The sequence below is a fragment of the Caenorhabditis remanei genome, chromosome II, assembly GCF_010183535.1.
Source record: "Caenorhabditis remanei strain PX506 chromosome II, whole genome shotgun sequence".
Lineage (NCBI taxonomy): Eukaryota > Metazoa > Nematoda > Chromadorea > Rhabditida > Rhabditidae > Caenorhabditis > Caenorhabditis remanei.
Genome location: NC_071329.1, coordinates 14,769,161 through 14,783,694, shown reverse-complemented (window position 1 = coordinate 14,783,694; position 14,534 = coordinate 14,769,161). Strand labels below are relative to the sequence as shown.

The following is a 14,534-nucleotide window of genomic DNA, read 5'->3' as shown; positions in this document are numbered from 1 at the left end:
TCAATCTCTTCGTTGTTTTTTGGTCTGAAATTTCAGTGAATTAAAAAACGTTTTGTAGCTTTCTGCTAAACTCACACTGAAATTACTTGGCTCAGACATTGTTCTTTTCCTTTTAAAATTCCTTTTTTCAATCAAATGTCCAACTACTACACCCTTCTTCTCAACCTCATCAATATAGCAGTCGTGAACATCAACCAGTTTTCTTTTGTATTTAGAACGGATCTGGGCCTCCAAGTCTGCCCACATTCTATCGATCTCTTGGTCCACGGATTTTTCAGCGTGGAATTCTTGATCCTCTTGCTGATCTTGATCTGAAAATAAACATATCAAAAAATCATGCTCATTGTCTTACCACTGGGCGAAGTTCTGGAAACTGTTAGATCCAATGGTTCCGTCGTTTCCGTTACGATGATTTCTGAAACCAAAACTGGAGTTAATTGTTCTCCCAAAATGAAAAACACACCTGGATCAGTTTGAACAGCGATAGACGTTGATGCTGAAGGACTCGGTCGCCTCGATAGATCCGCCGTCAAGTCACGAACCAGCAGTGTCAAACTGAAAATGAGCTGACAGAGTTCAGAGCACAAATGTGGTCTGACCATTTCTCGCCCATCATCCGACAATCTGTCAAACTTCTGAAACAGTGAATGAAGATTTAGTTTATTTATTTTAAAAAAAGTGCCTTACCATTAATATATCACATAAATTCAGCTGGATTTCTAATGAGTTTGAGAGAAATGTTTTTGATTTCAAAAGACCAAAAACAGTGTTCATGAATAGTTTGAACAGTTTTGCTTCCTCGATTGAAGCACTCGATGCGGTTGGAGTGGGTCGAATGGTAGATAATTTAGCAGAGGGAAGTTTGGAGAGAACTGCGACGACAGATGAAATGTTATTTGAGACAATGTTGCCTAAAGTTATATATAAATTTTGACGCCACTACTTATTTTTTTTATATTTTGGTAACTAACCTCCGTTGCTAGTGGATGGCATAGAATTTTGAGCTGGGGCTCGAACGGACGATGGTCCAGGAGCATCAATGTCAATGACCTGAATTGGCCGAGCTGGAGGAGTAACTCTTGGAGCAACATGATTGACTGCAAAAAGATAAATCCTATTTCAAATCTCAGTTTATACAAACCTCCATTTTGTACTGGTTGAACTCTACCAGAAGTTTTCCTCATAAACTTTCTGACCAGTGATAAGTCGGCCTGTGTAGGTGCTGAAGTGGAAGCAGAGCAAAATGGAGTAGAGGAACCAGAGCCATCATGAGGATGAGCTGGAAATTACAAACAGTTCAATATTTGATGCATGGCGACCGAATATACGATGGGTTGTTTCATAAATAAATCGTATTGAGTTGGAGCCCCTCGAGTGATAACTGTTTTACGGTTCAATAAAATATTTTTATATGGAAATTGTCATAGTTGCATAGGACAGAAAAAAGGGCTACATTTTAGTTAACGACAATTTTTGACACCTAACCGGCCAAGACGCTCCTGAGGCACCCCAGTCTCCATATGAACACAGAATCTCGATACCTAGAAAATCTTTTTTAATTTTTGCTATTTTTCTTTTTTTACTTGCTCGTGTCTTTCTTCATCTGTCACATCAAAGACCATGCTAATACGTAGATTAATATCTCTCCCCCCCCCTTCCTTCTTTTACCCCCGCACTAATTGACACATTATGAGACAAATGTGTTGTCCAACACGCTTTTTCTTGTTATTTGTTCATGGTAGAACACAAGCGTACCGTATTTTCCGGCGGCTGGTCCACTGATGACAAGTGTTTGAACTGACGGACTTGGACGAGATCTCGAAGGAGATGGCGTTTGAGTAGAGATCGGAGCAACGGAATGGGATGGAGACGACGACGAAGAAGAAGAAGAAGAGGAGGAGGGACCTGAAAATTCAAATAATGGAATTATTCATAATTCAAACTTAAGAAGAAACAAAGTATAGGAATTCTTTTATTTTTGAAAGTCTATGCTACGAAAATCTCATTTAATAATTCAAAGATTCATACCTCGGTTCTGGGCTGCTCCGGGAAGAGGATGCCCATTGGATGATGGCCCGTTAGAAGCCGCTTTGGTAAGAAGGGCTTTCAGCAATGGAGCTGTCAAAGCTGGTGGAGAGTAGTTGAATGGAACTGGAGGTGGGGCAGTAGAGGTGGAAGGTTGGTCGGCTGGAAATTCTTTATGGTATTCATTATGCCCCTTACTAGGGAATTCCTCCGAGTGACCGTAGAGGTATAGGACGTGACTTAAATCATTGGAAAGCTGGGTGAATGCTGATTTCAACTTGCAGTGTAAGTGGTAGTGAGGTCCAAACTTTGACCTTATTTTTCTCGAATACCGGACCTCGAGGGCAAAAAATGAATATATGTTTGAAATCAGCATTCTTCCAGCTTTCCAATGATATAAGTCACGTCCTATACCTCTACGGAGACCTTCCTTAGTTAGTATGCATGAAGACCAGTACATTCTTCAAACAGTGGGATTTTCACTTTAAAAACTGAAAGCCGTAGTCTAATGGCAGACAACATTGCAACACTTTTACTCTTTTCACTTCGTTTTTGTTCGATTTGTGGACTAGAAACTCACCTTTATTCCCTATGAGTGAGTTGAGTGCAGTTATATAAGCATTATTGAGAGCGGAAGGGTCAAAAGCGAAATCGCGTGGAGAAAGCATAACAGGTGTCGGTGTGCCGATTGGTGTAGAGTTGGTTGGAGAAGGAGTAGCTGAAAAATATATGAAGTGTTTCATTTTTCATTTTTACGAACACATAATCTATCGTAAAACCAGTAATAGTGGCGCACTTCTCGGTGTTTGCTCGGAGAGGTATATCTCGGTTCCGAAAGGAATTAATAAAGAGCTGCTAACTGACAAAATACAGCTAAATATTCATAGAATATTTCTAACGCTGAAAATTTCTTATATCTTTAAAGACAGCCGAGATAGGATGCTCCAAACTCTTGATTGCCTTTAGTACAGGTTTTACGGTACGTTCACATGTTTCCTTGTTCTATTTTCTTCATCCCTCGCATTTTTCAATTTAAAAAAGGAAAGATTCACGTCGAAACAAAAAATGGAGAAAGATGATATCAGTACACCGCCCATCTTTCTTCGTCACTCGTTTCTCATCTCCCGTTTTTCACCCGAACAGTCGCAAAAATACGCGGCAAGTTTCTCCGTCCCCCAACATGATTTGTCTTGATTCTTTTTTTACTCTCTCGGCAAGTGTCTAGCTATCCATTCTTATCATTCGTGTTTCCTCGCGAAATGAGACATCAACACTTTTTCTGTTTCACTAGTGCATTAATAGAAGAAAAAGGAATGCACTTCTAACAAAGTACACGAAATCTCACCTTGAGTGTTTCCTTCGTTCATCAGGGTCTCGATGCTGAACATTGCAGGTGAAAAAAAGGCTGAAAAATGTTTTTCTTAGTTTTGTTGTAGATGAAGAAATAGATAAGCTGACGAAGGTGGATGGTTGAAAATATAAAAATATAAGAAGTTTAGATATTGAAATTTTCCAAGGTTTTCCTTTTCTCTCTGTATTTTAAGCATTCTACACACATTATTGTTGTTTTATTTGTTGAAAAAATTTGAAACAAGAAACTGATATTCTATTTTTAGAAAAAGAAGAGACTTAGAACTACATGCTTAATAAAATTGAATAGAAAAAACACAAAAAAGGCAAATAAAATATTCATAAGAATCTAAAGAAACATGAACTATAAAAACAAGAACAATTTTTGTTTTGGGAAAGAAACAAAAAATAGAAAAAAAAAATTTCGGAGGTAGAAGTTGATTGAATTTTTGGGAGACATGAAACAAGAATATGCGAAGGGAACTGTGAACTGAAGAAGAAAAACGAAAAACTGGTGAGGAGGGGAGGGTGAATGGAGAAAGAAGAAGAAACAAATTCATCAATTGATAATAGAAAAGAAGAGGGGGATGGCGGAGAAAAATGAAGAAAGACAAGGTTATCGGCGGAAAAAAAGAACAGGGAGGCATCAATTGCGCCGCCGGTGTTCGAAGACGACCTTCAGATTTTTCGGGTTTTCTTGATCTGAAATAAGAAGAAGACGCTTTAGAAAAGAAAATTTTGAGTACACTCACTATTGCTAGGAAGTGTCCGTAAAGAAAAGTTGTTGACTACAAAACTGAAGTTCTACTTTTAGTCTGTTTGATCCCATAAAAACCTATTTTGTAGTACTGTTAGTTAGTCTATGACACACTGTCAAACTTTGTCACTTTTCACTAAAAACATGCAAAGTTGATAACTTTTTGAGCGGTATTGTTTTTTGTGAAAATGTTACAATGATTAATGTAACTTACATCAGAAGAGCCTTTATCTTCATTTTTTCTCTTCAGACTTCTTCTTCCGGAAGGTTGTCGAACAAAAAACTGCCGGATAGTGACGTCTTCTGAAATTGTTATGTATTCTAATAATGAAAGTTTGAAACGACGTTTTGCACATTTGGACCAAGATCAATCAACTTTTTTTGCTGATAAATGTAGTTCAAACAAAGAAAAGCTCACCATTTTCTCCCGATCCCCCCTCTTCCTCAGCCAATTTGTTTCGAATAAAATTTTCGACTTTGGCGAGTGTCTCCCTCTTCCCCTTCAATCGTTCTTCCATGTCGACTAATTTATTTGCTTGGAGCATTTTCTCCTCTTCCAACTGTTTTGTGATTTGAAGGAATGCTCCTCGTTCCTCGACCAGCTTGGCATCTAGATCAATGATTTCAAGAACTTTTTCTTCAATTTCTCGCTGATGAGAAGATTTCATTTCCTCCTGATCTCGGGCGAGCAAACTCCCCAGCTCAACAAACACGTCAATCCCACTTTGAAGTTTTCTGGTCATCCTTTCCTCCTCCCTCAGTTTCTTGGTAATGCGAATCTCATTCTCTTTCAGTTCTTCAATCATTTTATCTTTCTCCTCCAACATCATTTTCTGAATTGACAACTCCTTCTCCAGTTCTTCCAAACGTTTTTGCAAGTCCGTCCAATTGCAAGGAGGATGGCGAGATAGACGGCATTGGCTCCAAGATTTGATCACATGTATTCGTTTTAGTATCGACTACTTGTGGAGCTGCGGTCTTCTCGTCTGAAATGAGATGAAATTATAATTGAGACGATACTTAATATTAATACCGTTTTCAGTTGTATCCATCGAGGCCAATTGGCTTTGCAAGCCCTGAAATAACAAATTGTGTTGTTAAATTGTCTCTAATTAAATTCTCACTTCGTTTTGGAACGTCACATTGATCAGAATCAAGCCCAACTCTACCGCACCGAACTCTCCAATCTGTCGTTTTTCCGCCTTGCTCAACTGGTTCATTTTCTAAAAAATATAGCTTTCGATGTCTTAAAGATTGGAAAGACTCACAAAAAAAAAAGGCAAAAACGACATCTCGGATCTGGCTCATGGGTATACTGAATCCAGGATTGTTCCAGGCCTTTACCATCTCTGCGAACTCCGTTTTCACGTTTTCTGCTGTCAATTTGACAGCGAGTGCTGAAAACATGATTAATTTATCTTTATCATTCATTTCTACTAAACCAGTTCTCTTGCGTGGCTTCGAAGGAGCTTTCGGACGTGCATCACTATTGGACGTGGCTGAAAATCCTAGATAGGCTGGTTTGCCGAGGAGTTTACTGATCGTTTCAATCAGCATAACATTTTTGCTTCTTTCCAGTTGTTTTTTCCTTTCCCTCCAGTTCTCAAATCATTTTTCCAACTACTCCGCTAAGTGTTATCCAATGAGAACACCTTGTGTCTGTCACTTGCGTGTTTCTCTATTCTCTCCCCCCCCCCCCCCCCCCAACACGGACCACCAGCATTGAGGTTGGACGGTCTCTCCAAAACATGACTTCTACCGAGTGATGTCACTTCACAAATCAGAAAGCGGTGTCCGACTTTTCGAACTAACCTGGTGCAGAAGACGTGGTTGACAAATTCAGGGCGGTTTGGGCAAGAGTTCCGAATGGAACATGGGTTGATGCTGGTTGATGAGCAGAAGCCTCGCTCACTAAAAATTAAATTGCATTGGAACATTTTTTTCTACAGGTACATTTTCCACTATATGTATACCCTAATGGTTACGTTTCCATCGGTGCCCATAGTCTAGCACAACAAATTCACTGTACAAAATAACATTGTGCAAACATAATGTAAACGGTATTAAGGAGATGTGAAAAATTGTCGTCAATCGAAATTCTTTGAATTACTGACATGTCCGAAATGTTACATACCATATCACCTGTAATAGAAGCGCACCTAGCTGGGCCTGTTTGCAGCGGTATATCTTGGTTCCCAAAGGAAATATCAAGAAGCTGCTAACTGACAAAAGATGCACTTGCTAGCGGGTGCGCCTCTAATACAGGTTTTACGGTAGTATTGGAAATCACCAAAAACGTACCTTGGGTGGTTGCAGAAGATCCGAACATTTTCGAAGTTTTCGACAATAAAGAACGCTGAGTATTGAACCTGAAATTGATTAATGAAAAAATAGACCAGGGAAAGGTATCCATGAAGAAAGAAGAACACAATGAATGGCGAGCAGCAAGCCCGTCACCACGGAGGCGAGAAGCGTCTGCTGGTCCGACAACTAAAGTGACCTTTTGGATAGCTCAAGCAACACTGTCATACACCGAAGGGTTTGAGTGAGCTGGGGCGAGAAATAAGGCTCTGTCAAACTGCTAAAGATGATGATGATCATTGGGTGCTGGTCACTACAGTAGTCTTCATCCGACGAATTTGTGTATTTCAGAATTGAAAACCCACTGTTCAACAATCATACCATTCGAATTACCCATAGAAAGTTACAAATGTGCACAGATTTCGGTGGCAGCTCAATATTATTTTCCATTTTACGAGTTTTTTTCTCTGAATTATTTTTCCTCGGTGTCCTTCATTTGTTCTTTTGATACTGATCTGCTGATGTCTCTAAGTGTTTGTATCAATGTTTCAATTGTCCATATATCATTCGAGACCTAGTTCTTCTTCTCTACCGTTCGTTTGCACTTCTTTGATTCCTTTCCCTCTCACTTTCTTTAGAAAATTCGCGCTTGCTATCAAAACGTCACGTCTTATCCCTTTTCTTCTCTTTCATCTATTTCGAAAAGGCCATATCAATCTTGTCTGGCTACGTCTAGCTACATTTGTGCTTGTTCCGATTTGGAATCAAAATTGTGAACGAATGTAAACGATTATACGGAGGGTAGTACGAGAATACAAACCGATGACTGAATATGACATCGACTAAAAACACATTTGGTACGAATTTTCCTCTGCTAACAACGAAACGCGATTCCTTCTGGACAAACTGTTTTTTCATTTTTATATCCCAAACTCAACTCTCGTTAATCAGTTCATTTTTGAGAATGTCTTTCTGTCTTTCTACATGTGTAATCAAGACTATGTGTAGCCGGTGTGTGTTGAGAAGAGGGCCAATATAACTCATCCTGCCTCTCCCAGTGGCCAACAACTATACGTGCACCGTGCAAGAATGCGCACGCAGTAGTAAGAAGACATTTGGAGAATGTCGTTTTGTGTGTATAGTGGCAGAGAGAACATTGGTAAATTGGTTTGCGTATGCGAGTAGAAATAGAACTCCATCCGTATTTATTTCAATTTTTTGCAGATAAGATGACAACATTCAAAATCACATATGGTAAAATTTGGATGTCGCGATAAAATGATAAATTAATTTACTCAAAGTGAACTTCTGGTAAAAAATGGGAAATGATACGTTGGTCAATCAAGAGTATTAAAGCAATCGAGGAGAATGTAGAGAATGGGATAAAGATTGAAATGAATTGCGAAGAATATGTGAGGTTGGTAGTAGAGTAGAAACATGCGATGAAAAGTTCATAGACGGAATAGCACAGTTTCGCGAAGATTGAATAATTGATGTTCACTTCTTGTTCTTTTTGTTCTGAAATTTTTAATTGATATTACATATAAGATAATACAATTTTGAACAATTTTGAATGTTCTTGAAGTTTATGCTTCCATATGAGTAGTTTAAAAAAAAATTCAAAATATCCTTTTTCTTCCCCGAATGTTGAAAATCTGGGAAAGAAAAAAGAAAAACGAAACATAGATTTTTCTGTTTTCTGTCTTGTAAACATGAGCTTAAAAGCATAATTCACATGAAAAAGAAATTTCCGATTCAAAACCAACTCATCTAACTTGTTTTTAATATCAGAAAACCCTTTCCCAAAAGTAGTTTTCCACTTACATCGCAATAATTCTTCTCCCCCGTTTTTCTCTTTGGGCGGTTAGAAACACTATCGTCCGATGCTTCAGATGTAGCCGAGCTTTCTTCGGAGTTGGAGTGGGTGGAACCTAGAAATACAAATCAAATTAAGTTCTTGTTTTGTGTCTATTTTCAGTTATATTACCTTTCAATTTAGCTGGACTACCGTCGAGTTCAGTAATCGGAGCCGTCGAATCATCTTCTTTAGTAAAAATTGCTTGGATTTGACTTCTAATTCGTTCATTGTTTTCTTCTTTGTCTTCATCTAGGACTGCCAGAATTTTGATTTTATGCTCTTCCATTCGGCTTGTCAATTCTTCAACTTGTTTTCTAAGAGCAGAATTTTCCGACTTCTTTCTTTCCAGACTTTCAATTGCATCTCGATTGTCCTCCTTTTTCAATTTATCAATTGTCAATTGTTGCACTGCAATCTTTTGTCTCATCTCATTCATCTCGGTTGCTTGTTTCTCTCGATCTAGACTCAGTTTCCGCAATTCGTTTTCCAGATGTTCAATTGAAGTGTTGCCCTCATTTGGTTTTTCGATTTTTCCTCCGTTCTCCAATTGCGATTTGAGCTCTTGGTTTTCCGTCTTGAGTTGGGCAAGCTCCTCCTCCAGATTTGCAATTTCTTCCTCAGCCTCGAATGTCAAAAATTCATCTGCCGATTTCCCATTTTGCTCTTTCCTGGTTTTCTCCTCGAGATCTTCAGCCATTTTCTTCATTTTAAGGTTCATTTGTCCAATCTCTTTCTCGAAAGAAGCATTTTGTTGTTTTAATTCCTTCATTTTTGAGACCAGAACATGTTTTTCTTGCTGCATGCCTGCCATCTCTGCATTCGAATTCTTTGCCAGTTTTTGGAGCTCCGCATGTTGTTTTTCAAGTAATATATGAAAATGACCAATTAATTGGTTTTTTTCGATCTGAAAACACAAAGTTTTGAATATTTGGTTTTTTGCTTTGTTTCTGTTACATCTATACGGTGGGTCAAAGCGTTGGCGAAAATTGCAATCTCCCTAATCATGAACTCCCGAAGAAAATGTTGGTCTTCTTCTGAGTATGCTTTGAAGGCCTGAAACAAAGGCTCTGTCATTTTGAGGAGAAAATAATGTTATTACCGTTGAAAACTCCATCAATACTTCTCTAACAAAATTTAGATTTTGGATTTGCGGCGCTTTCTGCAGATTTGTGATTTTCTCCAACCATACTCGCTTAAACTCCGCGGTTGCTGAAAGAAGTCAGAGGTTTTCGAAGTACAATATGCGCTCTGATAACTGAATGCAGTATAAACCATACATAACAAAGCTAGAGCTTCATTTTTGTAGTTGACAACTTTTTTGAACGGAGGCTATCTAGCAAGTTACATATCGACAAAGTGATTTCTCCCTCAAATCGTCTCATTTCAGTGCAAATCAGAGTAATTTTTGAGCCGTCCACTTAAAATGACCATAACTCTCTAGGTAGTGACCGTATGAAAAAGTTGTCAACTACAAAAATGAAGCTCTACCTTTGTTCTGTATGGTTTATACATAATTTACTTTGTAAGACAATTAGAGCAACCATAATACCCTCTCAAAGTTGGTAATATTCAAGAAGAATAACAATGGCACAATGTGCCAAAACCCTGCAGAAAAAATAAAGAACCCTAGACATACCTGGAGTTCCAGTATATTTGACACGGTTCTGAAACAAAAACATTCAATTATTCATTATCAAGCTGTGATTTTTACCTCATTCAGGAAAATGAGCTCTGTTATAAGGTCAGCCAGGTATTGAATCAGTATCGGTCCCGCTACTGTTTTGAAGCTCTCCTCGTGCTCGTCGAACATCTGAAATAACACATTATTTTCTGAAAAATGTTCAAATAATACCTTGAGACACTGTTTTAGAGTTATTTTGCATTTCTCGCTATCGTGAACCAGTGGTGGAATCAGCAAGGTACGGAAGATAAGTTTGACTTGTGCCTTGAAGGCTTGAACTTTGTTATCTGGAAATCATTAAATGGTTTGTACTAGAAAAACTTCATGTATACCGAGAGTTCCAGTTAGGGTTTCGGGGCGAGGCGATACACGGCTGGAGGAGCATGGAGAAGAACCTGAATACAAAATATATGGGGTGTCTAGACAAAAAAAACTAACCTTGAAGGCTCCCATCCGCTTCGTGAGTTCCGTTTACTCCGTTAGATGCCATTATTCGTTTTCTGAAATTTGTTTGTAGAATTTATTAAAAACGAGTTGGAGAAGATAAATTAAGCGGAATGAAGCATAAAAACATGAGGCACAACATTCAAAACATATATAATCGGTCAACATCATGTGCATAAAGACGTCATATATGTACTTCCAAACTGAGAGTCACAAGGCTACAAGACCGACATAGGCGTGACCAAGAAACAAAGGGGCCCATAATTGGAGTGTGTAATCGGTGTAGCAGATGCTTGTAATCTCACCGCTTCTCATCTTTTCTCAAATTAGTCGGTGAGCGTTGAGGGATATTGCGTGGGCAGGTGATGCAGTAGACAGAAGGTAAAAGATTACAAGTTAGATTACAACACAACACGTGGTGGACAATTAGAGCCTTAGAGATGACGATCAAGATAAGGGGAAGCGAGAAAAGAAGGAGAGAGTCTTCTGGGGAAACAAAGGGACAGTATAAGGAGCGGGTCATCAAAGTTTCAGACTCAAGAGGACCTCTATTTGCTAACCGAGATTATAATTATAGGTTACAAGAAACATATGAGATTTGGAAAGGATCCATCAATTTTCATTTTGTGAAAAATGCAAATTTATTCACGGAAAGTAATTTCTAAGCCTTCGAGGAAAAAAATAAGAGTAAAAAGAATATAATTCACAGATGTTTAACTAACTGTAAAGTTTATATTCAGTTCGAAATAATTCCGGTCTTTTGATAAACCAAAAACAGTCAGAAGTGTCCGTTCAAATCGGTATATCTTGGTTCTTCAAAAAGATAGCAAAAAGTTACTAAATGGAAAACGAAGTTTAACATTAACGCGCGAGTTATTTGAAACTACGTCGACAGTAGTTAATTATTAATTGTTTACTGTTTATTACGACTTCGTCAGTCGTGAAAATAAATCAGAGTTAGTACATAATTAACACGTAGACAGTGAGGGTAACATAATATTGTGAGAGTGGGTTAAATATATTGGAGCACATACAGTTAAAAGAAGGTTCGTTGGGATGAAGTGAAAGATGAAAAGAAACAATTGGCTTATGAGATTATGACCAGAGAGTGTAACAAAAGTGAATGAAAATTAAAATAACGAAACAATGAATAATATCAGAATGAAGATGGGCATATTGAGGGAATAAAAATAAATTTGATATCACATAAAACAAAAGTGATAAAGAATTTAGACGTCAAACTTATACGATTTGTTTTTTGTGCATCGGCGTTTTGAGCCAGTCTCTGGACAATATGCTTGGTCATCCGCCATCATTCGCATCGAATCTACCAATTGTTCTTGTGTGAAGTCGATTGGAAGGTTCAATGCACTGGCCAAACACATTGTCTCTTCTTCTGTGCGTTTTTTGTGTACCAAGTCTTGATACATGACTTGTCCACCTTCGCAGATTGATTCGAAATATTTCATCTCCCTAAAAGTTAATTAATCTTTACAGATGGAAAACTCTTGTGCACTTACTGTTTTTCTTGTTTCAGTTTCATACCAGCTTTTATTTTCTCGTAAACCTTTTGCATATCGAACCAATCAAAAAACAAGGCGTGAATATTATCGCCACGCTGAAAAACGAATGTTAACATCTGTTGGCATGTATTTTCTTACCACTAGATCCTTCTTTATCAAGTCGGAGTTTGCCGAACTTTTTGTTGCATTCGGTGGCTGATCCATGTGGATTTTTAGTTTTCGAATTGAGAGAAATGGGAATAAAGGAGATGACATGGCAACGTTGATTGTAAAAAGACGATTTTCGATCTTCCTAAAAATGATTTCTCAAACTTTTTTATTGACGTTATCCACCTACTTTTTGAAAATACTGTTCTTGGCCTGCAAGGCTGTTGCATATTTCAGTTGTTCGTTGACTTCTTTAGTTACAGCTCCGGTTGAATTGTAAATATATTGAATCTGTTCTGACTGGTGTGTAACTAAATGAGCAATGAGGTCCCTTGTGTTGTTGGCGTCTTTATTACATCTCGGACATTTCAGTCCTACCATCTGAACAAATGAAATTTTGGGATTATTCATAATTCAGATTATTAACACATTTGGTGTTGTGTGAAATTGAAATCTTCTGGTGTATATGTATAGTATTGGCCATAAAGAATGCGAGACTTGCAGTTTTCAGTTTAAAATGGTCAACTTTGTGACTGTGACACAGCCTTCCAGATAGTCTCACAATATTGAATGTTTATCGAGTGTATTGAACACAAGTAGAGCTTCATTTTTGTAGTTGATAACTTTTTGTACGAGCACATCCTAAAAAGTTATCAATCGTCAAAGTAATTGCTCGCGATTGTTGCCATTTTTCAGTGCTAAAATGAAATATTTTTGAACTTTTTACACAAACTGCCTGTAACTTCTTTGGACGTGTCGGTACAAAAAAGTTGTCAACTACAAAAATAAAGCTCTATATGTGTCTATACACTCCATAAACAATCAATATTGTGAGGCCGTCTCACAGTTACAAAATCGACCATTTTCAACTAAAAACTGCAAGTCTCGCAGTCTTTATGGCCAGTACTGTAAGATCACTACAAAAATGGAAAACCTTGAAAAATCACTGCTTAACATGCAAATCTTTGAAAATCATAATTTTCTTCTAAGAGTTCATAACAAGTTCACACAGAGCCATATTGCAAACTAAGAATTAGTGAGACAGTGCAAAAAAATTGTGTGAAAAAAAGATTCCAGTCAACATGCACAAATTTACTTATTTTTTCTGGGTTTAATGCCCCACACTTACTTCCAAATGTCTTTCAGGACCCTCATATTCCTCAGGAAGGGTTTCTATTTGCAAATCATCGTGATTATCTGCTAGAGCAATAATAAAGTCTCTTAAACCGAATGTTTTGTGTTGTGTAACCATCGAATGATTCCTTTTTATTGTAGAACAATGACCTGTTGGTCCTCTAGATTTTTCTGGGATTGGAACGATCTCCATTTCTGAAAAGCTATTATTGATTGAGTCGAAAAGAAAACTAAAAGAAAAAAGTCACGAGACATGTCACAAGAATAGTCCACAAACTGGCACAATAAATGAAAGAGAGTGAATGTGGACGAGTGTGTGAGGAGGAAAAAAGAGAAGATGTACGAGTGAGAAGGCGTTCAGAGAGACAAAGAGAGAAACGGCCGATTGTCAGCAAGAGACTATTGATCTCAAGATAGACCCATCAAACAGGACATGTCAGCTCAGACAGTCATGTGTTATATAAAATAATATTAAAACGAGTTTTGTCATTAAATGAATGAAAATAAAAACAACAATTTGAAGTTTTGAAAGTATTCATACTTAAAAAAATCTGATATTTTTCAGATCAGCTAAATAAATAACTAAAATTAACTATTGGGCAACAAAAACGTTAATTTATTTTTAATGTTTCTGATTTTTCCTGTTTTTAAACTAAACCTTAAAATGTTGGTTGTAGTACTTTTTTCAAAAAACTTTTTTGTTGTTGCTTTTTTGGACAAAATTTCTTGTGGTCCCCTTTTTGAAAACTACCAAAAAGTTATATTTTTTCACTTCACGAACTATTAATTATCCGAAAAAGTCAAGTTATCACAGAAAAAACGGGGGAAATTGAGGCTGTAGAACGCATAGCTGCGAAACGTCCGGCAGCGGAATGTCTCGGCTGCGAAACGTCTAGTTGCGGAATGTCTCGGCTGCGAAACTTCTAGTTGCGAATTGTCCCGGAGCCCTTTTCGCAACAGTCACGACGTGTCAACAGAGCGCAGTTGCACACTAGTTGTTGGAGTTGTTGGAGGAAACATCAAAAGCTAATCAGAGGAAATTGAAAAGGATCCAACAATTTTCATTTTGTGAAAAATGCAAATTTATCAACGGAAAGTAATTTCTAAGCCTGACTCTTTGATAAAAAAAAAGAAAAGAAATGTAATTCACAGATGGTAAACTAATTGTAAAGGTGACATTCAGTTCAAGATGTTTCTGGTCTTCTGATATTTCAAATGCAAACAGAGTTGTCCGTTCAAATCAGAATATATTGAATCTTCAAAAAGATAGTAAACAGTTGCCATATGGAAAACGCAGGAGACTATTTAGGAAGT

The 14,534-nt window shown here is 37.6% G+C and overlaps 3 protein-coding genes across 3 annotated transcripts; all 3 read right to left on the bottom strand.

The window, feature by feature from the left end:
* On the bottom strand, positions 1-4,938 carry GCK72_006999 (uncharacterized protein; the record flags this gene model as incomplete). The annotated part of the gene is made up of 12 exons (XM_053725929.1): positions 1-24; positions 76-305; positions 353-415; positions 464-635; positions 688-911; positions 972-1,097; positions 1,142-1,279; positions 1,756-1,905; positions 2,029-2,187; positions 2,606-2,743; positions 3,371-3,430; positions 4,551-4,938. 12 exons carry the CDS (start codon positions 4,936-4,938, stop codon positions 1-3), a joined length of 1,872 nt encoding a protein of 623 aa, XP_053590123.1.
* A 1-nt stretch (position 4,939) lies between these two features.
* Positions 4,940-10,462, bottom strand: GCK72_006998 (uncharacterized protein; the record flags this gene model as incomplete). Its single annotated transcript, XM_053725928.1, has 15 exons — positions 4,940-5,118; positions 5,166-5,208; positions 5,257-5,355; positions 5,477-5,631; positions 5,945-6,043; positions 6,396-6,501; positions 8,258-8,364; positions 8,421-9,195; positions 9,246-9,344; positions 9,391-9,500; positions 9,928-9,955; positions 10,003-10,101; positions 10,144-10,259; positions 10,305-10,367; positions 10,411-10,462. The coding sequence occupies 15 exons, from the start codon at positions 10,460-10,462 to the stop codon at positions 4,940-4,942; spliced, it is 2,130 nt and encodes a 709-aa protein (XP_053590122.1).
* A 1,183-nt stretch (positions 10,463-11,645) lies between these two features.
* On the bottom strand, positions 11,646-13,413 carry GCK72_006997 (uncharacterized protein; the record flags this gene model as incomplete). Its single annotated transcript, XM_003110019.2, has 5 exons — positions 11,646-11,889; positions 11,937-12,034; positions 12,078-12,231; positions 12,277-12,467; positions 13,216-13,413. The coding sequence occupies 5 exons, from the start codon at positions 13,411-13,413 to the stop codon at positions 11,646-11,648; spliced, it is 885 nt and encodes a 294-aa protein (XP_003110067.2).
* Positions 13,414-14,534: the final 1,121 nt, after the last annotated feature.